The sequence below is a fragment of the Phymastichus coffea genome, unplaced genomic scaffold (assembly GCF_024137745.1).
Source record: "Phymastichus coffea isolate CEN01 unplaced genomic scaffold, Cenicafe_Pcof_1.1 PCOF00018, whole genome shotgun sequence".
In the NCBI taxonomy this organism is placed as follows: Eukaryota; Metazoa; Arthropoda; class Insecta; order Hymenoptera; family Eulophidae; genus Phymastichus; species Phymastichus coffea.
This window is the reverse complement of record NW_026706829.1, coordinates 5410686-5435148: the sequence shown is the minus strand read 5'-3', so window position 1 is coordinate 5435148 and position 24463 is coordinate 5410686. Positions and strand designations below refer to the sequence as shown.

The 24463-nt window shown below is 39.3% G+C and overlaps 4 protein-coding genes and 1 long non-coding RNA gene across 7 annotated transcripts; 3 read left to right on the top strand and 2 right to left on the bottom strand.

Moving 5' to 3' along the window:
* Positions 1–776: 776 nt before the first annotated feature.
* LOC131675298 (cell division cycle 5-related protein-like) lies at positions 777–1268 on the top strand. Its single transcript, XM_058954226.1, has 2 exons — positions 777–821; positions 912–1268. The coding sequence occupies exons 1-2, from the start codon at positions 777–779 to the stop codon at positions 1266–1268; spliced, it is 402 nt and encodes a 133-aa protein (XP_058810209.1).
* A 2449-nt stretch (positions 1269–3717) lies between these two features.
* Positions 3718–4858, top strand: LOC131675311 (uncharacterized). The gene is made up of 3 exons (XR_009303035.1): positions 3718–3854; positions 3959–4123; positions 4493–4858. It is a non-coding gene; the product is annotated as an uncharacterized LOC131675311 (long non-coding RNA).
* A 155-nt stretch (positions 4859–5013) lies between these two features.
* On the bottom strand, positions 5014–19020 carry LOC131675307 (rab11 family-interacting protein 4A). Its single transcript, XM_058954238.1, has 11 exons — positions 18882–19020; positions 14332–14602; positions 12910–13149; positions 11746–11823; positions 11573–11611; positions 11005–11122; positions 7207–7371; positions 6466–6835; positions 5934–6100; positions 5766–5831; positions 5014–5604 (listed from the first exon to the last, which is right to left on the bottom strand). Exons 2-11 carry the CDS (start codon positions 14445–14447, stop codon positions 5482–5484), a joined length of 1482 nt encoding a protein of 493 aa, XP_058810221.1. The 5' UTR covers positions 14448–14602; positions 18882–19020; the 3' UTR covers positions 5014–5481.
* Positions 19021–19500: 480 nt separating this feature from the next.
* Positions 19501–22681, bottom strand: LOC131675308 (uncharacterized). Its single transcript, XM_058954239.1, has 4 exons — positions 21866–22681; positions 21002–21302; positions 20601–20923; positions 19501–20525 (listed from the first exon to the last, which is right to left on the bottom strand). Exons 1-4 carry the CDS (start codon positions 22014–22016, stop codon positions 20485–20487), a joined length of 816 nt encoding a protein of 271 aa, XP_058810222.1. The 5' UTR covers positions 22017–22681; the 3' UTR covers positions 19501–20484.
* Positions 21186–24342, top strand: LOC131675309 (EKC/KEOPS complex subunit TP53RK). 3 transcript variants are annotated; one of them, XM_058954241.1, is made up of 5 exons: positions 21186–21703; positions 21770–21868; positions 23484–23687; positions 23748–24020; positions 24095–24342. In XM_058954241.1, exons 3-5 carry the CDS (start codon positions 23489–23491, stop codon positions 24340–24342), a joined length of 720 nt encoding a protein of 239 aa, XP_058810224.1. In that variant the 5' UTR covers positions 21186–21703; positions 21770–21868; positions 23484–23488. The 3 variants fall into 3 exon arrangements, with proteins under 3 accessions (XP_058810224.1, XP_058810225.1, XP_058810223.1); XM_058954242.1 differs by lacking the exon at positions 21770–21868; XM_058954240.1 differs by having other exon boundaries at positions 21186–21868.
* The last annotated feature ends 121 nt before the right edge of the window (positions 24343–24463 follow it).

The following is a 24463-nucleotide window of genomic DNA, read 5'->3' as shown; positions in this document are numbered from 1 at the left end:
CGAATCGACTGTCCGCTGCCGCTCCCATGTAAGAGCACCCTTAGTCTCTATATGCTACATATAGCCTCCAAATGTATGAGTGCGCGTGTGTGTGTGCGCGCGCGCGCGCGTGTGTGTGTGTGTGTGTGTGTGTGTGTGTGTGTGTATATATATAATCTGTAAGAGTATAAATTCCCTAACCAAATTGAGCATCGTCTGCTAGAAGTAAATTAATTGGAGACAAAAATAATTATCATTGATTCTTTAAGTTAGAAGTAAGTGTTCAAAGATGTTTTATTAATCTGCAAGTAATTTGCAACAAATTGCACTTTACTAACAATTAGATGATGTAATGGAAAGCGAGATTCTGTAATTTTAGGTAAGATTGAAAGGACGAAAAAGTTTTTATTTATTGACAAAAAAAGTAGGTTTCACAAATTTTTAAATAAAATTTGTATAATTCTACCTAAAAATATATAATTTTAGGTAGTTTTTATGTTATTAAATACGTTATTGTCAGGGTTCACGGTGCTGTATTTTTCTATCAAACTATACATCAAGTGTGATCAATTTAATAAATTTATAAGTATATTTCACGTTTGTATTCATTTTGCTTATTTTGTTCTCTTTTTTTAACTTATATTACCAAAAACACAAGATAATCTTATTATCAAATAAATATCTCAGTACACTTTCTTTGTTTATAAGTATATAAGTGTAGTAATTATTAAATTTATCAGTTGTTTATTTTTTGATTCACATGTTCAAAGGAAGTATATGTATTTAATTTTATCAGAATGTCACGTTTTCCAATAAAAAGAGATGGTTGGTGTAATTTAGAGGTAGATATAATCATTTGGCCTAAAATTCTATCAGCTCTATCTTTATAATATTAACATTAAACAAACATTACTTTTATTCTTTTCTTATAGGATGAAATTTTGAAAGCAGCTGTTATGAAATATGGCAGAAATCAACTCAGTCGAGTAGAATCTGTACAATACAGAAAGTCTGCCAAGCAGTGCAAAGCTCGTTGGACTGAATGGTTGAATCCTAATATTAAAAAAACTAAGTGGAACAGTAAAGAAGATGAGAAACTTTTGCATTTAGCAAAGCTAATGCCATCTCAATGGACTACTATAGCAAAAATAGTGGGTGATCGTACACCATCTCAGTGCATAGAGAGATTTAAATTTTTATTGAACCAAGGAAAAATAATAAAGGAAGATAATAATTCTAATAATTTTGAGAGATTGAAATCGGAATCCGAATCTAGCACTACCTATTGATAAAAAAGTAGATCACGATGAATTGAAAATGATATTACAAAGCAGAGCAAAACTGGCAAATATTCAGATTAAAAAATTTAAAAGGAAGAATCATAAAAAGTACATAGAAAAATACATAGCTGTTGAACAAAAAAGATATGTTTTGAAAGCAGTTGAATTTTCAGTTAGTTATAAAGACAAGAACAAGACTGGAGTAAATTACAATACTGCAGTTCCATTTTAAAAGAAACTAGCTCCAGAATTTTCCACAATATTTGAAGAACAAATTAATTCTACATTTGATAATATTTCAAATTTCAAACAGTCAAATCTTTTGAGTAAGACAGGTAACCAAATATTAGAATGTTTATACTAGACAATGAAGGAGTGTTGCAAATTAAAGAAGATAAAAAACTTTCTAGTATACGAGGTGTGGCTATTAAGTAACGAGACTAGCGCTGCTACAGAAAAAGTACGTATGCGCCAAAGGTTAATGACTGTCAGCTGTTTAGCCTGAAGCCTTCGTTTTTATACGAGCTGTTTTTTTGTTTTGCCGGAAAAATGATCGACGTAAAAATAGAGCAACGGATTGTTGTGAAATTTCACATGAAACTTGGAAAAACTGCAACTGAAACTTATAATTTATTGAAACAAGTGTATGGCAATGAATGTTTGTCGCGTCCACGTGTTTTTGAGTGGTTTAAGCGTTTTCAAGATGGCCGAGAAGGTGTTGAAGATGATTCACGTTCGGGTCGCCCTTCCACGTCAAAAACGGATGAAAATATCGAAAAAGTCGGTAATCTTGTTCGATCTGACCGTCGGCTAAGTATTCGTGCGATTGCTGAATCTATAGGAATTGACAAAGAATGTGTGCGGCAAATTTTACATGAAAATTTTAACATGAGAAAAGTGTGTGCAAAACTGGTGCCTAAAATCCTCACGTTTGAACAACTAGAAGCTCGCAAAAATATTTGTATTGACACTTTGAATGCGATTGAAAAAGACTCAGACTTATTAGAAAAGGTAATAACGTGTGACGAATCTTGGTTTTTTACCTATGATCCTGAAACAAAGCGCCAATCCATGCACTGGAAGAGTCCAACTTCGCCAAGAGCCAAAAAAGCGAAAATGAGCAAATCAAAATTCAAAGCAATGATGATTGTTTTTTTCGATATTCATGGAATTATATACCTTCACTGGGTTCCTGAAGGTGAAACAGTTAACCAACATTATTATCTTCACGTTCTTACTGAACTCCGTGAAAGAATAAGAAAAAAACGACCCAAACTGTGGAAGGAGAAGTCATGGCTTCTTCATCAAGACAATGCGCCAGCTCATTCCGCACTGTCCGTCAAGAAGTTTCTAGCCAAGTACAACATCCCAGTGTTAGACCATCCACCTTATTTGCCGGATCTTGCACCGTGCGACTTCTATCTCTTTCCTAAGGTGAAATCTGCATTAAAAGGAACAAGATTTGAGTCTGTTGAAGCTGTGAAAGAAAAAGCGGCGCGCGTCCTGAAGGAACTAACAGAAAAAGACTTTCTGCACTGTTTCGAACAATGGAAGATTCGCATGGAGCGATGTAGGGATAGAGGAGGGGTATATATTGAAGGTGATAATAAATAAATATACATAATATCAAAATAAAATGTTTTATATCACCAGTCTCGTTATTTAATAGCCACACCTCGTAATAACAGAAGTACCTTCAAGAAAGAGAAGGAAACTTGTATTACCAAAACCACAAATCTGTGATTAAAAAATAAGGAAGCTAAAAAAATATTATAATTTTATTAACTTGACTATTTCATTCTACTTTAACATTTTAACTTTATTTTATTTAAAAACTTGTATTACAAAAATAATTTTAAGCAATTTATATTGACAAGTTTTATCATTCGAGATATCTAATAAATAATTATTTTATAAGTGCATTAATATATATATATTCCATTTTCTTCAGCACTTTGACAGACTACAATGAACAACTACCACTTTAAAGACGCTAGTCTTGAAAATTTTCCAAGTACTTAAATACCCACCGAAACCGTAACAATAGCAAGGCAATTTAGATAATTTGGGCCATCGAGATCGGCATTAATTGCCTTGTGATGGACAAGGCTTTAGAAGAGAAGAGACATTTATAACACTGTAAATCTCCCCTTGAGAAACTTATTTTTAAATTATTTTACCCTGTTGTCTCGACGACCTTTTCACTCTCTCCCTCTCTCGCTCTCCTCTCTCTCTTCCTCTCTCTCTCTCTCTCTCTCTCTCTTTCTCTCTCTCTCTCTCTCTCTCTCTCTCTTTCTCTGTCCTTCTACACTTTCCCTTCTTCCCATATCTCAGGTCCAAGCTATCCTCAGTCTTCCTACTACTAGCGTCATAAATCTATCTCGTTGCTTTCTTTCTGATTATTTTCCGTTAGAAAACCAAGTATTAAAGAACTAATGAAAAATGTCGTATATGTTGGCGCATCTTCATAACGGATGGGAGGTGGATCAGGCGATTTTATCCGAAGAAGATCGTGTTATTGTTATTCGTTTTGGACACGATTGGGATCCAATGTGCATGAAGACTGACGAAGTATTGTACAACATAGCTGAAAGAGTGAGAAACTTTGCGGTGTTCTATTTAGTTGATATTACTGTAGTACCCGATTTCAATAAAATGTACGAACTTTATGATCCATGTACTGTCATGTTTTTCTTCAGAAACAAGCATATTATGATTGATTTGGGTACGGGTAACAACAATAAGATCAATTGGGTTATTGAAGACAAACAGGAGATGATTGACATTGTTGAAATTGTGTATCGCGGGGCTAGAAAAGGCAGAGGTTTAGTTATTTCTCCCAAAGATTATTCTACGAAATATCGGTATTAGATTGATTATGCTATGTATATCCATTTGTAATGTTTATGAGTAAACACATAAAAATAATTAAAAAGAAGTGTTAATTCATTTATTTGGCATCAATTCATTTAAAGTTATGCGATTTTAAATTGATTATCAGTTATTATAAAAATTATAAATTGATTTCAATTTCATTAACATTACTAATTTAATTTACAAAATCATTAATATACATACATATACACATACAGACATTGCTTAATTTCGATATAGATTTTACAATATTATAAAATGTAATTACAGAATTTAAAAATAATATTTTGTATCATATGTTAGTCAAAATTTTGAAATAGTTAATAATGTAACATTAATTCTAATCCATATATTTACAGAACTTAGATAATTTTTTTTTGGCGTAAATAATCAAGCTGATGATTGAGGTGATGAATAATATAGGATCAACTCGAGATAAAAAAGTGATAAGATATCGCCCCTAGGAGTGAAAAATAATCTAATCATGTACTTGCAACTCAATTATCTGTAAAGAAGTATACAAATTCTATTTGATCTGTTATGTAAATTGAAATGTTGTTGAATGGATTAAGTTATCTCTTAGTTTGCTTTACTAAAGATTGTGAATTATGTTGTTATATACTAGACAATGTCGTATTGACATTGTACGAAAACAATTGTAAAATGAAATAAAAATCCGTTTGTTTTTAAATTATTTTTAATTATTTTTGAGAAAATAGCCACAGTATTTAAGATATAAAAATCATTTTCCAAGCTTCTTTTTTAATCTCTGATGATCAAAATCATAAGGAAAAACAAAATATCTAAAGAAGTTTAAATAAAAATTGGCTGTACAGTAGAGGGTATTTTTCAATAAACATTATAAGACACTTATTCTTGTCATAAAAAATAGAATCGTTTAATTGTCGCTTATACAGAAAAACAATAATTAAAATCGTATGTACAGAAATACGAAGCTCTGTTTAATCCCATCACAGGTTTTACACATTCCGTGTGTAAATAGAACATGATGCATGTTAACAAAGGATTTTCATTTGTTTTTCACTGTAAAAATTTGGTTAATCTCATTCGATCGTCTCTTTTCATTATCCATTCCATTATGCAACGAAATATTGCATGTTTTAAGTCTTTCTTCAATTACGTCCATGATAAAACGATGATTTTAGTAACGGCTTACTGGTGGACATTCTGAACAGTTGCCGTAATGATGAAGATGATTATAGTGATCTCGTTCTTGTAGTTTCGGCACCGTGGCGATAGCAGTAGTTTGCATAATTGTACTGCTACTTCGTATGACGTTGCTTGATCGGTGATTAAGCGACACACCGAACGCAACTGGAATCCTATGTCAGTGAGGACGCTTTACTTCTAGAAGCTCTGGATGATTCTCCACGATTGTTTGCAACATGCCGTCAATGTAGGCTCGGAGACGCGCGTTTACTTCATCTTTTTCTCGCAATTTTTGTTTCGCCTGAAAAAAAGTTTGTAATTAGTTACATATTTTTTTTATCGAATTTTAATATTTCCATTTCAAAGTGCTTTTACATTTTTGTCAAATAAAAATACATTGAAAATGTTTTCGGAAAGTTTATGAAAGTGATTTGAATGAGTTATTGGATAAAGAAAACTCACCTCAGCGAGAGTAGTAATATTATCACAATAATCGGCGGTGTCAGGCTTTCCAGTATCGCTATCAGTCTGCAAATATTACAAATATTAGCATGAAAATTAATCATTTGACTTGAGATACGTAGCTTGGCGTAAAAATAGAATATTCACAAGTGGAATCTGAAAATATACCTCGTCATGCGTGGATCCGGTCAAGAGTAGTTCAGTCGCGAGACTTGGACTGTTTTTCCTATTGATTGTATTGTCATTTGGGTCTTGTCCACTTGGCATTAATAGTTCACGGCCTGCTTGTAACGCTGCTGCGGCTGCTTGCAGCTCATCTCGAGATTCTTCTAAAGCTGGAAAAAAAATATTCGTTTTAGATAAATGCAGATTTTATCATTTGTTAAGTGTTTCAAAATGTGAATGGATATTGTTATGAAAAGAAAAATACATTTTTTTGCATCAATAAGTAAACGTCCGAAATGCGAATGAAAATCGCGAATAATTATTCTAGTCAAGTAGGCATTTAACAATTTCCACTTGCCAATAGATGTATCAAGCGTTTAACCTTTTAAACTTGAACTACTTAAATTAAATTCGATCGCAATGTATATTACCTTGCAGAAATTCTTCGTGTGAATTGATGTAATAATGTTCTGTTTTAGCGATTACACATTAAATAAGAAGTAAGATTTAAATAAAAATAATTCGAAAGTAATACCTTTATTCCTGACCCGCAAATTTGCCAATTCTTCAGTGATTTCTTCAAATCTCTTCTCAGCATCGATCCTCTGAGCGAGCTCTTCTTCGGCCCTCATCAAACTCCTATTAGCTTCGGAGAAACTCTGTGCTGCGCGTCTTTCCGCTTCTTTTGCAAGCTCAACTTCGTGTTGTGCTTCCTCCAGTGCCAATTCCAAATTCGTTTTCTCCGCGCGTAACTTTTCCAGCTGCTCGCGTAGATGTTTCGCTTCGTCCTTCGTTCGCGCTGTTTCCGCTTCGGCGGCTTGCAGCTTTATCGCGCAGTTCTCCAGCTGTAGCTCTTTTTCGCGCTCGAGGCGTGATGCCCATTCTCGATGCCTTCGTTGTTCTGTCTGTAATTACGAGAGACATATGCCTCCAATTATTGTGAAATAATATTAATGTGGATTGGATTCCATGAGTATTGTTAAACGTAGATTTAATAACTTATGTAACGTTAATTAACACTAATTGTATGTAAATACATGAGAAAACACATAAAAGTATCTAATATTAACAGCAGCATGCAGAAGTTTCACTTGCTGCCATTAGGAGTTTGAATTATTATTAACTGTTTGAGGGGGGCAGAGGCGCATTGCGAAAATAGCGATAAGATAAAAGCACGAGTGGTAAGTTTGTAGATTACGTGAAAGAACCTATCGGCTGTAATACGTAAACATACTACATATCGTGGAGCAAGTGTACAATAAAAAGTCACACAAACCTCCAGTCTCTCTTCAGCTCTAGCCTCGGCGTCCTTAGCCGCCTCTTCCAGCATAAGTATCCTCGCCTGCAGGGTAGCATTATCTTGTTTGACCCTGGCGTATCTTTCTTCGCCGGCCGACTGCGTATCCGCGAGGGCATGCATCTGCTCCTGAATCATTTGGACCTGCAACAGCGAGACGCGTTAAGTCGGAATGCCAATTGGACGAGCGTTCGTCGGCGCAACAGCAAGCGACCAGTGAGGCAGACAACAGAGCGGCAGTGCAACTGCGAGTGGCGGATTCGACGCTTGCTGCGGCGTTAACGACGACGACGACGTCGATGAGGCTGCTTGTCGCGCTCGCACGCACGCGTATTGCATCGATTTAAACTCCGCTGAACCCCTGCCTACTTGTGCCGATGCGCTCGTCGTACTGTGCCCACCAAGCGGCCCACCGTGTATCACCTTCCCTCGATCCTAATTGGATTATGTTTACGCCAATTAACCAGCGACGCGTATTCCAAACGTTTGGATTGGACCCCAAGAGCTGGGCGCCGAAGAGCAGTGTAATTCGCAGGCGCGCCTCCGACTGCTGATCTAAATATAATTTGATTGAAGCCCTCGCTCGCTTACTTGCTGCTGCTCTTGATTCAGCAGCGTCAGTCTCGGCGACTTGGACTGTCGCTGCAGATCGGACTGCGGTCCGAGAAACTCGAACTGTCCCTCCCACAGGTCGTACTCGAGACCTGGAGAACCCTCGCTGTTGCTTGGGCCAAGCGATGCTGGCCCGCTACCGGCATCGCCGCTGTCAGTGCCCCATCGATGGTGACGATCGGTTGCTTCCTCCATCTATCCTCTAGCTCCTTTAGCGCTCGCCAACCGCCTCCACATCTCACTGCACCTTCACTCCCTCGCGCGTTGTTGGAGAACCGAAGCTCTCGGCAGCGGGCGATCGAAGGTATTTTTAGTCGCGGACACCTTCGCGAGACTGACCGACTGGCGTGCACCACGCGATGCCGATCGATATAACGCGGCGACGCCTGAATCTCCGTGCAATTTGAATTACGACTGGCGTGGTGCGGTCCCGCGTCGGCGACGTGTGCGTCACGCCTCCGAGTGCGCGCCGATCGAAGGAAGCGCACTGCCGTCCGCGCCCAATCGAGACCAAGGCGGTGACATCACGACCACGGCACGAGCGAACAGAAGAGCGCGATCGACGACGAGGCGGCGCAAGCCCCCGTCGACGGCGTACTAAAGCGGGCTGCGCGGAATCTCTATATTCGAGCGGCGGCGCGCGAGCAGCGCGGCCGTCGTCGCGACGACAAAACAAGCCGTCTCTGTTATAAAGACGAGAGAGAGAGAGAGAAAGAGAGTGAGATAGGGAGGGAGATAAAACAAGGAGTGTGCATCGCACGCGTGCGCGCGTGTGTGTAGCTCTGCGCTCTAACCGAAATTACACCGAGCGCGTGTGCGTGAAAAGCGAGGAGAAAGCGAGAGCGTGATATGGTTTCGTTCAACTGGGAAATGGTTTGTGTAGTGTAGGAGTGCCATACATCGATTGTTATGTAAAGCTGGCAAGTTCGAGGACGACATTCTTGCGTAATTGCGCGATCTTTTATTTAAAAAAAGAAAAAAGAAAAGGAGGTACCGATTTTTCCACGCTGGGTAATCGTTTTCTTTAATTTTTACCGAACGCGTCAGAGGGTGGGTTTGTTGGTTGTTGTGGATGCGTAAGCTGCATTTAGCTTTTAATCGAGTTTGCGTGGCTTAATTATTGCCAGAAGCTTTGCAACGCTTCATTGGATTATAAAGGGCGTGTGTAGCGTATATGTATGTACGCTCGCACCTTCGGGCTCTGTTGATTTTTTTCATATATTGACGACGTTCGGCTACCGGTGACACAGTAGCGAATCGCTTTATCGACTATTATTATTTTTCTTATTATATTGCTTTGCCAAATTTTACCTTGCACACGTCGATTGCTTTTGTAAAGAAAGAACATTTTCTGATTGTTATCGACGCATTTTAAAAGAAAATTTAGGACATAATTGAAAACTAAAGTAAAGTGTGTCAAAACGTGACTGAGATCATTATAGGAGCATGTTTTGAATAATTGATTGGCGAAGTACTCAAAAAATCAATATGCCGATAAACTAGGGAATCTCAATTTCACCAAGGCGGTAAGTTAGATAACTGCAGTAAGAATTGTTCAACGAAACTAATTGAATCCTTTACCACTAACGAATATAAGTTGCTATCACCTAATACATATTTGTTTCTACGTACTCGCTTAAAGCTATTTTTGACGTTTGCATGCACTTTACGATAATTACCTTTGACTAACTACGCCGTTTATCTGTGTTTTTAAAATTCACTTTTGAAAAATATATTACGAACCACAATTGTTTTCACGATTGTGTTACTATAGCGTATGTTTTACATTCGGCCGAACGCAATAACTTTTCTGGAACGGAAGTGGGCACAAAAATCGATACCTTTTTTCTTCACGTTATTGTAGATCGTAGATAATCCTGACAAAAATTTCAGTTCAACGTGCTACTACTTTCAGCCAGTAAGTTGTATCTTAATAGTATACGTCAATACTCCTATTTTTACAAAATAATAAATTATATACATACAAAAAATCGCTCACGACCTATATCCAATCAATTTTCTCTTTTCATAAGTGAAAATGTCAATCACAATGATTCAATTTGACCCAAACGATTAGATTTAATCGACGAAGTCTCGCGGTTTTTTATAGTAAAATCCTTCGGTAAAAGAGCGCGATGCGGCTTTCGACGCTGAATAGGAAAAACGGAAGTTACGGAAGCGTAACCGTGGCTCTTTGAAATCGTGCCAAATCACGGTCAGTCCAAGGAGACACAGTTGGTATTTTCAAATGTCAACGTTTTCAATATTTATACGTAACAATCGACCTAATCGCCATACGCTCATTAATACAGCCCAAAACGACAAGACGAAGAACGAACCTCTTTTCGTTTGGTTTCGTTTTTTTTTTAACCAGCAGCACCGGTAATCATTTGCTTTAGGTGATTCTCCCAAAGGTAGTAGGCAGCGGCGGTGAACACAACCAAAAAGATGAAAAATGGCCAGCCTGGCCAGGTTACCAATCGCGATAACTTCGGTTTTTTTCCACATGCCATTTCGTTCGCTCTCTCTGTCTCTCTCCCGCTCTTTTTTCCTTAGTTTTTTTTACTTGTTTTTACGATTTTTCAGCGTTTTTCATACAAAACATTGTACGTGTTTTTAACTTATTAATTTTGAAACGAATAATTTTATTGTTACGTCGAGAAAAGATGTTGGTTGTAAAATTTCGAGTCCAAGACTGACTTATGACAAATGAAAGTCATACATTGACAAACTTCACTTGGAATTCTAGAACGCAATAATTGCACTCTACATAAATAAACTTGAGTTACAATGTATATATAATCTCGCCCGACATTCGAGCCTAAGATCAAAATCTCAGCCAACAGGCACACATACACGCAGTCCAGCTGAATTACAAACGAGTTTCTTAAATATAAAACGGCCATAACAGATCTAGACTCGAGTCGGAAGGTTTTGCGAATCAGACGTAAGGTAGAGTGAAATAAGCGCGTGGCCAGTCATAATTAAATCGTGATTGTTCTCCAAATATATTTTCACCAACGCAGCCATCTCGCGTCCTCCGCATTCCGTAGCCGAAAGACTATTGTTCGTGCGTTTTTCGTCTGCTTTTTTTTTTTACTTGGAAAAAAGAAGGACACGCACGCGCTTACGGCATGCACGTAGAAAACTCAAAGTGAAACTTACTCGATGATTCAGGTCGATGACATCCTCCTCGAGGGAAACGTCGCTGTACACGTCGTCGGCCGTGTCGCAGATGGACCCGCGGCCGGAGCTATTAAAGCTGCTGCTCCTGTACAGTTGGCTGTAAGGGAAACAAGAAACAAACAAACAAATGGTTTTCTATAAATAAATGAGCTTGTAGCGCACTGCCGATAGCGCGTCGAGGTGAGTGGAAGCTATCGAACGTCAAGATTTATCAACGGTGGGCGTACACGTTTGAACTAAATAGCGCGCTCCTGCGAAATGCGTCGCAGCTCGCGCGAAGCCGCACTACGCGACCAGTTGATAAAAAAAAACAATGCAATTTCGAGCGAGTCGTTGTCTTCGAGATCGAGTACGTTTCCGCCCCATTATACGCATTGCACTTGACGCGCAGTCTATTTTTGCAATGTCGTCACGGGCACAGACGCAATCCGCTCGACGTTTAATGCTATATTTTCTCCTGCAGCTTTTGCCGATCGCGCAACGCTGGGCTAACTGCGCTCTGTCCGGCCGAGCGACGCGTTTATTCTATGCACTGTGCGACACTTACCTAGCTAAGGCATTGGAACTTAGCCGCTTCCTGCTGGCGCTGCGTGGGACAGCCAAACAAACAACAACAAAAAAATCACTGTTACTTTACGGAAGCATATCCTCCGCACTGTTATGTAAATTTGTGGGCGGCTGATGGTGCGCGCTGCGGCGACGCTTGTGCCATTTACTTACCCAGCTGGCGAGCGTCCGAGTGATGTCCGCAGCCACGTATTTCTGTTTAGGAGCATCGAGTTTGGACTCCGTGGATTTCTGCAACGAGAAAGCAACCGCGATTCGTTAATCGGCACGTCTCGGTTTGTACACGCCACTCCGACAACCGTCAAGAGCGTCGCGCGGCGTCGCTGTGCGTCACAGAGGCGTCGCGGCGATCGACGGTGATCGACCACCGAGCAAAAGCCAAAAGCGATATGTCTTACGTCTGGCGAATGAAGGGCAGGTAGAAATCAATAAAATACGAGAGCTTGAACATCGTCGTAAATTCGAGTAAGCACAAAAGTGTCTGCGGAATCGTTGCCAAGTCAAGGCGCATTCGAACGCGCAGTCAGAAGAGACGTTCGCAGTTCAAGGTCCGCAAGGAAACTGCTGGAAAATTGTCCTTTGAAACTGTGGAGGGCTGCGACTGTACCACCACCGAAAGTAAAGTAATGGGCGTCTCGCAGGTATACAGCCTCGGGAATATGCCGCTTAGAGGATTATATTCAATACCGGGGGGGTCTCGTGAAATCGTGCGGATTAGTAAACATAGAGGCAAGTGCACGTCAGGGTCAACGAAACTTGGAAAATTTTCAGCTCGAATACCGCTTCGCCATCCAATAACTATTTTGTTGATAAATTAAACTGCGAGCCAACAGCAGTTATCGATGTAGCGTAATAATAAGAGCAGTTCCATGAAGCATTAAAAAGAAAAAATACGAATGACACCGCATACGCGTGACCTGGTTCTATTTAATCCTTTACAATGCAACAAGATATGCGACCTTCTATCTGTATTTCAGTTTTACACCATTGGATTTTCGTCATACGCTCAATTATTTATAATGATTCGACAGTTGTTTGTATGAAACTTTGTTTGGCATGACTTTTGATGAGTATTCTATCGTCGCATCATCTGGTAAATGTTACTTTTCACTGTGCTTGATACAGTCATTGTGAGTCACGTTTGCCCGATGGTTTTCACGTCGAAGAATACACTTTAACGTTCTGTCAAGGTTGACGTCCCGTCGTCGGACGATGACGAGAACACATCGGATTAATATTACAAAATAAAGCGATAAGGAAAACATGGCTCTGCCGTGGTCAAGCTTCATTTCCAACGTAGCTGGTTGCTATTCTCACCTGTTAGGATTGACGCCGGCAATGGGCGAAGCAGCTGGCGAGCCACTACCTTGCGACGGCGAATCTTCGGGATCGTCGACGACACCGAATGCCTCGTATTGCTCCTCGCCAAGCGTTTGCGGACCGACAAGCACAGCTGGTGCACTTATACTCGGGCTCTCGGCTCGTACCGACGTTGCCGTCGAGTTGTTGCTGTTAGTGGTCAGCAGGGTTGGCTCGCTTTGGCTCCAAGTCGACGAACTGCAATAGGAGCACGTGTGTGTATGCATGCGCTTTAACGATCGACCGATGAGAGAGAGAGAGAGAGAGAGAGAGAGAGAGAGAGTGAGAGAGAGACCTACTTATTGCTGCGGTGGTTCGTACTATCGACAAGTTTTTTCGCGCTTTTCAAATGGAGTAGGTGCGAGCGTGTCGCTTTTTTACGATACGCGCAATTCGAGAAAAGTGCACCGATGTGCATAGACTTTTAGTCATCTTCTCGCTCGAAAGATACGTACGAGCTGAGTAATTATGTGCCATTGCATTAAAATGTGAAAGATAAATAATTCTGTCGCGAAGCGATGAGGAATTGTGCTGTCGATGTGATGATCGATCGTATACGCACGCGAAGTCATTCGCACACGCAAATTGTTATCCTTTCGTAATAACGGACACTCGCGCGCGGACGTGACAATTTTACGGAACGTGTTTATAATCCACGTCAAATTACGACTCGATTACGACTCTTCCGACTACACTTGGACGATTATTTCGCATTATACTATACAACTCTCTTTTTTTCTTTTTCTCTTTTATTTTCACGCACCACAGCGGGGATATTTATGTTCGTTATTCGCACGGATAAAAATGCAACTGGCTATTCAAAAATGGAAAGCACAGGTGAGCACGGTTCTCCGCAGAAACACTCGGCGACACGCAAGCGCGGCGCGTGAGAGCGACAAACGAATTTCAAGGGGGTTCCTCGCGCCTGCGTGTGGGAAAAAGGCGAACGGACGATCGCCAAGCACACGTGCGAGCAGACAACAATGCAAATCGCAAGACTCGCACGGCCCGTCGCCGAGATCGCGGACAAGCGAGCAAGCGGCGAATGATATTATTGCCGTTGCGCTCGTGGCGGAGGACGCGGAGAGGAGCGTCCCCCTCGGGCGCTCGAGGAATGCAAGCGCGGAGCCAAACCGTTGCGCGGCGGATATCGATGGGACGCGGCCCAGGAACACCCAGCTGGAACGCCCGACGAGCGAACGAAAGTGCGGGGACGACTCGCGGTCGCGCCGACGCGCCGCGCGGCTTCGATATCCGCGAAGATCGTCGGGGCAACGAGCGAGCACCGCGCGCTCGACTGCGCGCGGCGTTCGTCCGGCGACGCGCGTCGTCAGCGAGGAGGAACTGCGACGGGTACGGCGAGTGACAAACGGAATGTACCTTGGCTGGCGTGGTCCGCCAGCGGCGAGGACGCTACTGGAGTGGTTCTGCTGCATGAGGCCCTCGACACCCGCGGCGGCGCTGCTCCTCAGGCCCGGCGTTCGGGAGCTCACCATCCCTCCCACCTCCTTCGTCCGCCTACTTCTTTCGCCGTCGCCGTCGCCGCCGCCGCCGCCGCCGCCGCCGCCGCCGCCACCGCCGCCGCTGTATTACGCCAGACGACCAGCGAATCCGTTATGTAGAGTGACTCACGCTCGGGATATGCCTCCTCCTGCAAGCAAAGCCCTCATCTTTAGCACCTTTTACTTTTCTCGATGTCGCGCGCTTTTTGCACGCGGGATGCTGACGATGATCGAGTTCGTCTCTTTCGGTTCGTTTGCACAAAAAATAAGAATGAACGACAAGGCGGACGCTCGCGGAGGTAGCACGCAAAGTGGAAGAAACCAAGAGAAAAGCGTATCGTCCGTCAGCGGAGCGGTCGCGTTACGATACACATAGCGCATGAAGATTTCCAACGGTAACTCAAAATCCAAGTCACGCGCGCGCACAAATCCGCTCGACTCTCCTTCAACTTAGCTCACCGATATCTTTACACGCGGATTTCTCCTACGCTCATACATCCTTGAACGATTGAGACGATATACATTGTACGCGCATCCTTGTAGTTTTGTTCTCCGAAAGAGCAAGATGAAGGGATGTGAATCTTGATAGCTTTGTTACCACGCGAACGGAGACTCTTACTTTTACTTTACGCGGGCCATTATATTTTGCCGTTGGAAAGATCGTCGACGCACGCAGCTACGAGTCGATCGTTCGATTCGCGTTGAGGATACTTTTCTTCACATTAAACATTGCATAACCAAAGCCTTGAAGTTTACTCTCGTGTATGCGTGTATACATAAAAAGAACGTGAGAAAGAAGTTACAGCTGCGCTCGCTGTCAAAGAGAAGAAATGTGTCAAGACTCAGTCATTGGCCATTTAACGCGATTGCATTAGAATACAATGCTGTTGTCCCAAAAAGAAAAAACAGCGTTCAACGCCCACAAAAAAGAGAGAGATACTTTTATAATACATATGACGTATGATATTTCTATAGCGATGCACGACAGAGCACATATGAAACCACGATTCAAAGATCGTTCGTGCGAAATCTCCCTCGCGGGTATTTACAGAACTAATTTCAGCTCGCGCGCGAGGCGTGCAATTGCGAAATGCTACGCTGAATTGGTAAATACTTTGCTGCTCGCGGTGCAGGAAATGAGCGAAATTTTCTTTTTTTTTATAGAAAAGTACGAGACTTGTGCGCGCACGTCGGGGTATAACATTCGCGTGCCACGGGAGCGTCAGAGAAATATGTGCACCGCGAAAACGCCGCAACTGCTATTTTTTGCTTATCTCTTTTCTTCCTCGCAACGAGAATTATCCGTGATCTATCAACGACAAAACGACACAATGGCAGGGCAGCTTCGAAGGAAAACCAACTCGCGTACCACGGGCTCGACTTTTTCTTTCTTTTTTTTTCGACGCGCTTTCTTCCGCGTATAGCTGCGCGCGTGTACGCGCGCTAAGTGCACACGCGATACCCGCGCGCTCCAAAACGCTTTCGGAGCGCGAGAGAGGAGTTTTCTATAATCGCGGTCGTTCTGTACTCTCTCGCCTGGCTTTCGTTTTTCTTTATTTCACTGTTTGTTTGTTTGATTTTTTTTTTTTGCCGATTGCTACGTTGTTTCATTCTGCGAGAGTGAGAAGTCGATTATTCCACCTATGCGTTTTACTTTTATCGGCGTGCATTGCATTTGGTAAGTAGCTGGATGAATATCGAAAGCCTTGGTGTGTGCTTATGAAAATCCAGATGAGTTTGTTTCGACACTCTCACGTTCATTACTATTACTGTATTGAAAAGGTTCATGGCTCTCACGTTCCTTGTTTGATTGAAAAAGTTCTGTTTCCCAAGAGATTTCTGCATGATTAGTCAATGTTTTAATCGCTCATTAAATTTGAAATGCAATAGAAAAAAATCCACGTAATTGGGTTGGATCGATACGATGTTGTGAGTTTTCTTGTTACAATAAACTGATTTCAACAAATTTATTGATTATTCCAATCGTTGTGCAAATCACTGTAACAATAGCTCTGGTGTAATGTAACAATTGTGATTGCCAAGTCGATTTTACATTTAGTAATTTGTAGTTGCTGAACAAATGAGCATAAAATTGCTCAGTACCATTATTACTTTCAATAATTTGATAGTTACATTCGAAACATAGCACAGAAGATATTCCTTATAAAAAACACGTTTTCAACTCCAACTTTTTCCCACATCCCCATTGGAATTTATACAGTAGAGGCGAGATAAAAGGAAGTCGAGACGTGCACTTGTTCGGTCTCGACAACAATTTGAACGTAATCTCTGGCGCCTCCTCCTAGGCATACATTTTAATCTGCGCCTGCAGAGAGGCCGAGCGGTTTTCGCTATGCGCGGAAGTGCATAGCTACGCGCGCATTTATATATCATTACGCGCCTCTCGACGTCCCTTTTTTTTCTCATGCTCTCTTCGCTTTTCTTCGTGTTTTTTCGTCTGTGACGCGAATAGCTCGACGTTTCTAATCGTGTGTACACACCAGCCAACTCTTCTCTCTCTCTCTCTCTCTCTCTCTCTCTCTCTCTCTCTCACCGTGCGTTTGGGTGTATCCGCGTCGCGCGCATTTTTTTTTCTTTTTTACTATGTGGTTTCTTCTTTCCTTTTCTCGTATTTTGAGTCACGCTGTCCGCAAAGGTAGACGATGCCTTTCATTCAATTACGTGCGAAAAATAGAAAGTTCGAGAGAACTGATATTGAATTTATATGCGGCGATGCAATTTGAGTGATTAGCTTTCGGACGACTGGCTTTAAAGCCTCGTTGCACAGGGTTTTTATAATCACCCCGACGAATTCTCGTACCACCGCCACTTTTTTTCCGCTCGACCCATATTTCTTCCATCTTTATTTTGTCGAGGTTGAGAAAGTCTCGAACTGGATCTTCGAAACGGGAAGATTGAAATCGGCATTTTATTGCTGAGCAAGGAGGTGCCCGTTTCTTCGTTAAAAAAAAAGAAAGAAAAATCAACAAATAATCATTTTACGAGGGTGATCGCGAGATTGACGAGTTTTATCGCACTGTCGAGTCGCAATATTTATGGCGCGCAAAAAAAGTAAAGCAATGAACTTTTTACATAGGCTTTCCGTAATAATTTCACGACGCATCTCTTTTTTTTACCGCCATGTATTGGATATTTTTTGTTCGACGTTTAACGAATCGTCCCCTGGGCGTTAATCACCGAATCCCCAACGGAAAACGCGATTTAATTATTTTGTTCAAGCGAAAATTCGTTGAATTGACTTTTATTGCCGAAACAATATGAGCTGCTGGTGTAACTGAATATTTATATTATAACGGTAGACCTACAGCCGTACAAGTGTCGGTCTCGCCGGTCACAAAAATATATCTCTAATATGACTTCCAAGCGGATGACAGGTATTGAATCGAATACAGCGAAGTGAAAGGTGCAGGGAAGAACCTTAGCACGAGAAAGATCGATATAAATCGCATTTATTCGCGCATAGTCACGTAATTAGTTGATGCGCGAAACAAGAAAATAGATTTCCAACGCGACGTTAATGACGTTTCATCAATGCTCTCTAGTTATGACCGTATGCTCGAGAGAAGGGGTGGAATGCTGCAACTCTAATTTGAGTTTGACTGCTTTATTGTGACGATACGCAGTTGTGTTACACGTTATTCAGGTGTAATGCACAAAGAGAAGTATACTGTAACTGTTGCAGGGAGCGTGGATACTTTCGGTGCAAACTAAAATTCGGTCAACAACTGGCTTTTTCGACATTGCTATTAATGTATATTATTTAATAAAAGATTGGATGAGAAATTTCACAATTATTTACTATTAGTAACTCGATTATTTTGAAAAATATTACGTCAGATATTTGTTGCAATTTATTGTCTTCCATTAGTTTTCCTGTTAACAGTACGTAAACAATAAATAATTCTTTCAATTTCAATTCAAAATCTTTCATAAGACTCGAAAGTCAACGATACGCCTTTCTCTAGACAAAAGAAATAGGTTTTTTCCGCACAAACTCGAACACAATGTCTTACGCCAGTGTGTCAACGTACAATTGATGGCAAAACCAAAGTCCTTAAGCGCAGGTATATAAGGAGGCACACAACCTTAGCATGGGTTTTTCTTTCTTCAACCTTTCACCATCGTCGCGCGCTTACTGGCCCACTGTGCTCTTTAAACCTACACGTGACCGCGACAGACAAAAGAAAAAAAGAAGGAAAAAGCAAGTAGAGACATACAGACAGAGGGTCGGAATTCCTCAGAGCTTTAACGATCGAGCGCGCGCGGGAAAAAAGGTTAACCAATCGTTCTGCGCCCACAGTCGTAAGAAATTCGTCACAGGTGCAATTGGTATCACGTGCATATACACACACAACAGGTGAACAAAATCAACTGACGGCGTTGGAACGTCGACGACGAAGGACGCACCTGCGAATGAGAGAAACGACGCCTCTCCTCCTCTCTTGATAACACTCCACTCTCTCACGCACACATATATACACGAATAGGTACAAACACAGAGAATATAAAATTAAACACACACGTTCGCCTCGTCCGGTGAGCGCGGAGCCACTGGCAGACTGGCTGAGTCTGCTCGCTCTGCCAGCCAGGTATACACAGTGGATGACGGCGCATGCGCTTCTAAACCTTTGACCGTTCTCCAGTAGCAGCAGACTTGTTTATACTATTTATCAATCATTTTGAGATCCATGCCGAGATAATGATAATATGCCTGATATCAATGACACTTTGATAACATTTACGTCACAAGGTAAATGACGTTTTAAATGACCGCGTTATTGTTGTGGAGCTGCGATCGAGAGATTTTCGGAGCAAGTGGAAACGAAGCAGAAGAAGCGAACAAGTAGCGTATGTATGCGCGTACTTTAACATACAGACGAGCGAGCGCACTTGCACACACGCAAATACAAGTAAATATTTCTCTATCCTTTTGATTTGCTGGCTGTGTTGCAGTTGCACTGCTGCTTGGCGGCAGGTACGAGAAAGCACCAGTGGCTCTCAATGGATGGACTAATGTTGGATGATGCAGATTCTTTCTCTTCTCGTGTCGACCGTTTCGCATGCTGTTCTGCCATGGAATCTCTGGAAAGGGGAGGATATGCTTGAAAGAAATAATATTTAGAAGGCTGTTTTTGAAATTATACGTATAAGTTTTTATTGCGATTGGACGTGAGAGTGATTTTCTAATATTTAATGATACAGATGTAGCATTTAATAAAATATATCCATAAAATTTGTAAAAAGAAATAAAACAATAACAATTTTGACGATACTGACGCGTTTTTCGTTAAGCGTAAAATTAATCATAACTGAACTCACTATGTAAGGTGAGTGCAAGCACACTCATTTGCAGATGCGCTACGAAGAGATACTTATTTTAAATATTTTTACACAATATAGATATGACTCAATCTTGACACACAAAAAGACTTTTATAAACATTCTTGTTTAATTCTGATCGTTGGTTTAAATGCTATGCTGTTATGATTATAGTTGTCATGTGGCGTTTTTATAATTTTTACATATCATTTACGTTTTGTTATAGATATAATCGAATCTATTCCTAATATTATTATAGTTTTAATTTGTAAACAATCTTTCACTTTGTCCAACAATATTTCTCTTTTCAATTATTTATACTTGTGTTATTTCATTGATAGTATAAATTATTTTCTTTTCTTGATAATACTAAAAACCAAATTTGAGCTGGTAATTGAAAACACAATTACTTGTAGTCTTTACAAATGATTGTGTTATTGCTATATTCTCACTTAGTCTGTAAAATCACTAATTTATTAATTGAGGAACTTTTATTTCTTGATTAATTGAATCTGAGTATAGATTAAATGACATTTTTAGAGATAGTTTGTAATATTCATAAATACAGCTAGTAAAAAACACACAGTTGCAGAACATTTCTGCAATTTTCAGTCTTGCTGCATTTCAATTATTGTTCACATAAGAGTTTCACACTGTCTGTACCACAAACTCAAGTTGATCATAGTGATGATCACTCTCCATTTGGTTGATTATTTTTTACCTCATTATATACTGTTTGAGAAACAGAAGTTAATTTTTATATAAAATAACAAATAACAAAAAGCTTTCAAAATAAATTTTGTTTACCAAGTTCTTGAATTTTCATTCGAAGATACATATTTCTATCAGCAGGTAACTTTTTTATATGAGGCAACAGACTCATTAGAAAAAAGTAATTATCATCATTGTTTCTGTCAACTATGTCATTATTGATACCAACATTTGAAGCAGTGTCAATTCCATTGACTCCTTGAGAATCATCCCTTCCATTCCTGTCTAAATTCATAAGAACTTGTGCTGGGGAGAGATTTTGTAACATGGCCTCCCCATCGTCATTCAAAGATGATGCATCTTGATATTCTGAGTCATGTGGCTCATCTTTGATATCAACATCTGGATCAGATGGTATTCTGAAATTAAAATTATTTTATTAATGAGTTATTGCATATTCTATTTAAATTAGCAACTGACATAAAAATAAAACTTACCGATTGATGGAAGAGTTGAGAAAATGTTCTGATAAAGAGTCATGATTACCATTACATCCATTGCCATTTGTATGATTTGAATATAGTCTGCATGTTCCATCACATTCATCTCTGGTGTGATATGAGCGTTCCCACACTGGAGGTTTTGGTAACATTTGTTCTTTTAAAAATGATAGGCTTTCATAATGAATCCAAATCGGACGATTCCTCTCGCAGTGGCTTCTGAGATAAACCTGTTCTTTTTTAAGCTCTGCGCGATACGTATCCCTCAATCCTTTCCACTTGGCTTTTAAAATAGGCTCTAACCAAAGAAAGTAGTTTGTCACTTGTTAGAAAATGATTTTATTTCGTAGTCAATGTATTTTTTATCTATTTACGACTACATTTTTATTAAATTCAAGAACACAAATTACAATTTGTATAATTTGTATAACTTTTAACTGATCAAAATAAAAAATGAAATATCGACATCAGATGCTAGTGTGTGTATATATACATATACCTATCAGATTGATAACAAAGAACATTTTCAGATTAGGTTAGGTTAAGTTTCCCATCGCATCATCCACAAACGCGCAGTCATAAGAGCACATGCAATTGATTTACCTTAAAGTTTTTTTTGATAAATAACTAATTCTTGAAGTAATAAAAAGAGTTTTAATAAAAGACGTAGGCAAATTGGAAAAAACCAAAATTATATCAGTAAGTTGTATTTGTTTCTAAACGTACAAGTTATAACCAATCTTTTGTTGCCATTAATGCATCAAGTGTGTAAACAATTGAAACAATGGATTCGCCAAATCTCCTGATCTGATCGATCGAATCTTGTTTTCTTATAAATAGACAAATATTCAGAATACTGACTCGGTAAGTTGAACATTGCAGCAATTTCCATCCAAATTCGTTTTGTTAGTTCACGATTATGATAAGAAACATGCCGTTGATTCCAAAGAGCTGGCCTCTTATGAATTTCAGTTATAAATTTGTTTGTATCCATGATTATTTCGTCCCTCATATCCACAAAAAGTTTAACGTTATCGGTAATAATGAATGCTTTGTTGAAAAAAGTGTGTAGAAATTATTAAGATTTCATCTTTCTTTGAATATACAATTATCCAAATCTTTATGGCACACTAATATTCGTCTTGTGAGTTTTTTTCATTTCAACAATACGTTAGAGACCAGTAAAAAAAAAAACTGGAAACCCGTTTGCCCACTAAACCACTCAGTGTTTATTAATTGTTTAACCTCTTACGCACTCCACTCTCATGTCATAGAATCATCTCCCAACTATCAGTAAATTTTCAATAGCAAAATCTTCAATTATTTCACTATAAAATGACAAAAACTACGAGGCAAGTGGCTTAAAACGAGCTCAAGATTGCGTGCAAGACGCTGTATGATTCCTGCACGTATATAGATACAGCCTATATACTTTCTCTCGCTTTTTCACTTGCGCGTTCCCGGAAACAGCCTGTGGCGAGCGGGTAAGCAAGCGAATGGTGCATGTGTTGGCGATCGATTCGCTCCGCTCTCTCTCTCTCTCTCTCTCTCTCGCACGAGATAGCATGATGAGCTTTTAGCGCTGCGAACAGCTACCGTATTCGCTTACATTGTTTCTAATTGATATTTTGCTTTCCACTTACTTAATTGCAAAATGTTATTTGATTAACGATTTATCTTTTTTATGAGCTGTATCAGAAAACTTTAATTTGTTTTAAATATAATGCATTATAAATTTTTTAAACACAAAATAAATTATATATTTTTAGTAGAACTATTTTTTCAAATGTTTAAATGAAAGGATTCCTTACAAAGAAAGTATCATATGCTTAAGTCATCGATTTGTTTGAAACTTTAAGGAATATTGTTGTTCATAAAAACGCACAAGAAGCCGCAGCCTGGTCTAATATTTGGCTTTTTCAGAGTTATAGGCTATTTTTGTTGAAACATTCAATTCAACAAGGTGTTTTTGTAATGTAGATAGTTTGTATAGTTTTCATAATATTATCGAATGAAAGCTTAGATCAAATCCTTTTGCCAGAAAGACAATGTTGTTCATAAAAAATAAAAAGTTCAAAAGTTATTTCAAATTTCAAATTTGTCATTGTCATATTCAATAAAATACTTTTTTTTTAATTAATTTACTATTTAATAAAAATTTGTTGTTGCTTCACTTTTGAAGAGTTCATCTTTTTTCAACAAATTTTTATTCTATCAAAAAAATTTGATCTTTCGCTTTGATTGTATTACGATTAATTTAAATTACAAGCGTGTAATTTGAATGTTTCGACGAAAAAAGCCTGTAACTCTAGAAAAATCGAGTATTAGACCAAGTCCGTTTCTTACATGTTTTATGTACATAAAGAGTTACAAAGTTTCAAATGAAATATAATAGAATATAACACAATGTAACATGAAAATATTTTTTTCATAAAATATACTTACAAAAAAATACAATTAACATGGAATCAATAAACAGAGATCATGGTTTATAAACTACCAGAATCAGAATTGATTGCGCAAGGAGCTGAAGCTCGTCTGTACAAAGGAGTTTATCTTGGCAAATTAACGCTGATAAAAGAGAGATTCGAGAAAAAATACAGACATTCAGATTTGGATGCGCGATTGACGAAGGAAAGAATAAAAGCTGAAGCACGTGCTATTGTTCGTGCTAAATCAGCAGGTAATACATTTAACGAAAATTATTTATTTGAGTTGAATTGAAGTTCTTTTTATTTTGTAGGAGTTGGAACGCCGGCTTTGTATCTTGTCGACTATAACCGTCGCAGTATTTTTATGCAGTTTATTGAAAATGCTGTGACGCTAAAAACTTTCATTGATCAATACGTGACAGGAAAGACCGACGTTAATAATTTGATAGACAGTATTACAAGTGCACTCGGTCAAACCATTACCAAACTCCATACTAAAAATATAGTTCACGGAGATTTAACGACGTCCAATATCCTTTTCAAGAATCCAGAGGATAAAGTGAATATTAAATCTGGTGCTGATTGTAAGATTTTTACATTTATATATAAATGCTATTGTATGATCTAAATATACTTTATACTTTAAATGTTTATTCAGTTGTAGATAAACTAATAGTTATTGATTTTGGTTTAGCCAAAGTTGATGCAACAGCTGAGGATGCTGCTGTTGATTTATACGTTTTAGAAAGATCCTTAACCAGTGCGCACGCACAACTACCCGAATTATTCAATCTCATTTACAAAAGTTACCAAAAGTTTTTCAAAAATAATTCTAGATTGAAAGAAATCATAATTAAGTATGAAGACGTCAAAGCGCGCGGACGTAAACGTACAATGGTTGGGTAACAAGTGAACAATGAAGTCAGATTGCTTTTACCTAACTGTTCACATTCTATATGTGCTCAGTGGATAGATGTATATTTGTACATACTTTGACTTAATTTATGTAATGGCTTGTGTGAAAACG

Bases quoted from the DNA above. Each gene is read 5' to 3' on its own strand.
- LOC131675307 (XM_058954238.1), bottom strand. From the start codon at position 14,447: ATGGTGAGCTCCCGAACGCCGGGCCTGAGGAGCAGCGCCGCCGCGGGT. The intron at 11,824-12,909 runs GTGAGAATAGCA...TTCTCGTTGCAG, and splicing joins GCCGGCGTCAATCCTAACAG to AAATCCACGGAGTCCAAACT. The intron at 5,832-5,933 runs GTATATTTTCAG...TAATATTTGCAG, and splicing joins CCGGATCCACGCATGACGAG to ACTGATAGCGATACTGGAAA.
- LOC131675309 (XM_058954242.1), top strand. From the start codon at position 23,489: ATGGTTTATAAACTACCAGAATCAGAATTGATTGCGCAAGGAGCTGAA. The intron at 23,688-23,747 runs GTAATACATTTA...TTTATTTTGTAG, and splicing joins TGTTCGTGCTAAATCAGCAG to GAGTTGGAACGCCGGCTTTG. The intron at 24,021-24,094 runs GTAAGATTTTTA...ATGTTTATTCAG, and splicing joins TATTAAATCTGGTGCTGATT to TTGTAGATAAACTAATAGTT.
- LOC131675308 (XM_058954239.1), bottom strand. From the start codon at position 22,016: ATGAGGGACGAAATAATCATGGATACAAACAAATTTATAACTGAAATT. The intron at 21,303-21,865 runs GTCAGTATTCTG...TTCTTTGGTTAG, and splicing joins TGCAATGTTCAACTTACCGA to AGCCTATTTTAAAAGCCAAG. The intron at 20,924-21,001 runs GTAAGTTTTATT...TTTTAATTTCAG, and splicing joins CTCAACTCTTCCATCAATCG to AATACCATCTGATCCAGATG.
- LOC131675298 (XM_058954226.1), top strand. From the start codon at position 777: ATGTCACGTTTTCCAATAAAAAGAGATGGTTGGTGTAATTTAGAG. The intron at 822-911 runs GTAGATATAATC...CTTTTCTTATAG, and splicing joins ATGGTTGGTGTAATTTAGAG to GATGAAATTTTGAAAGCAGC.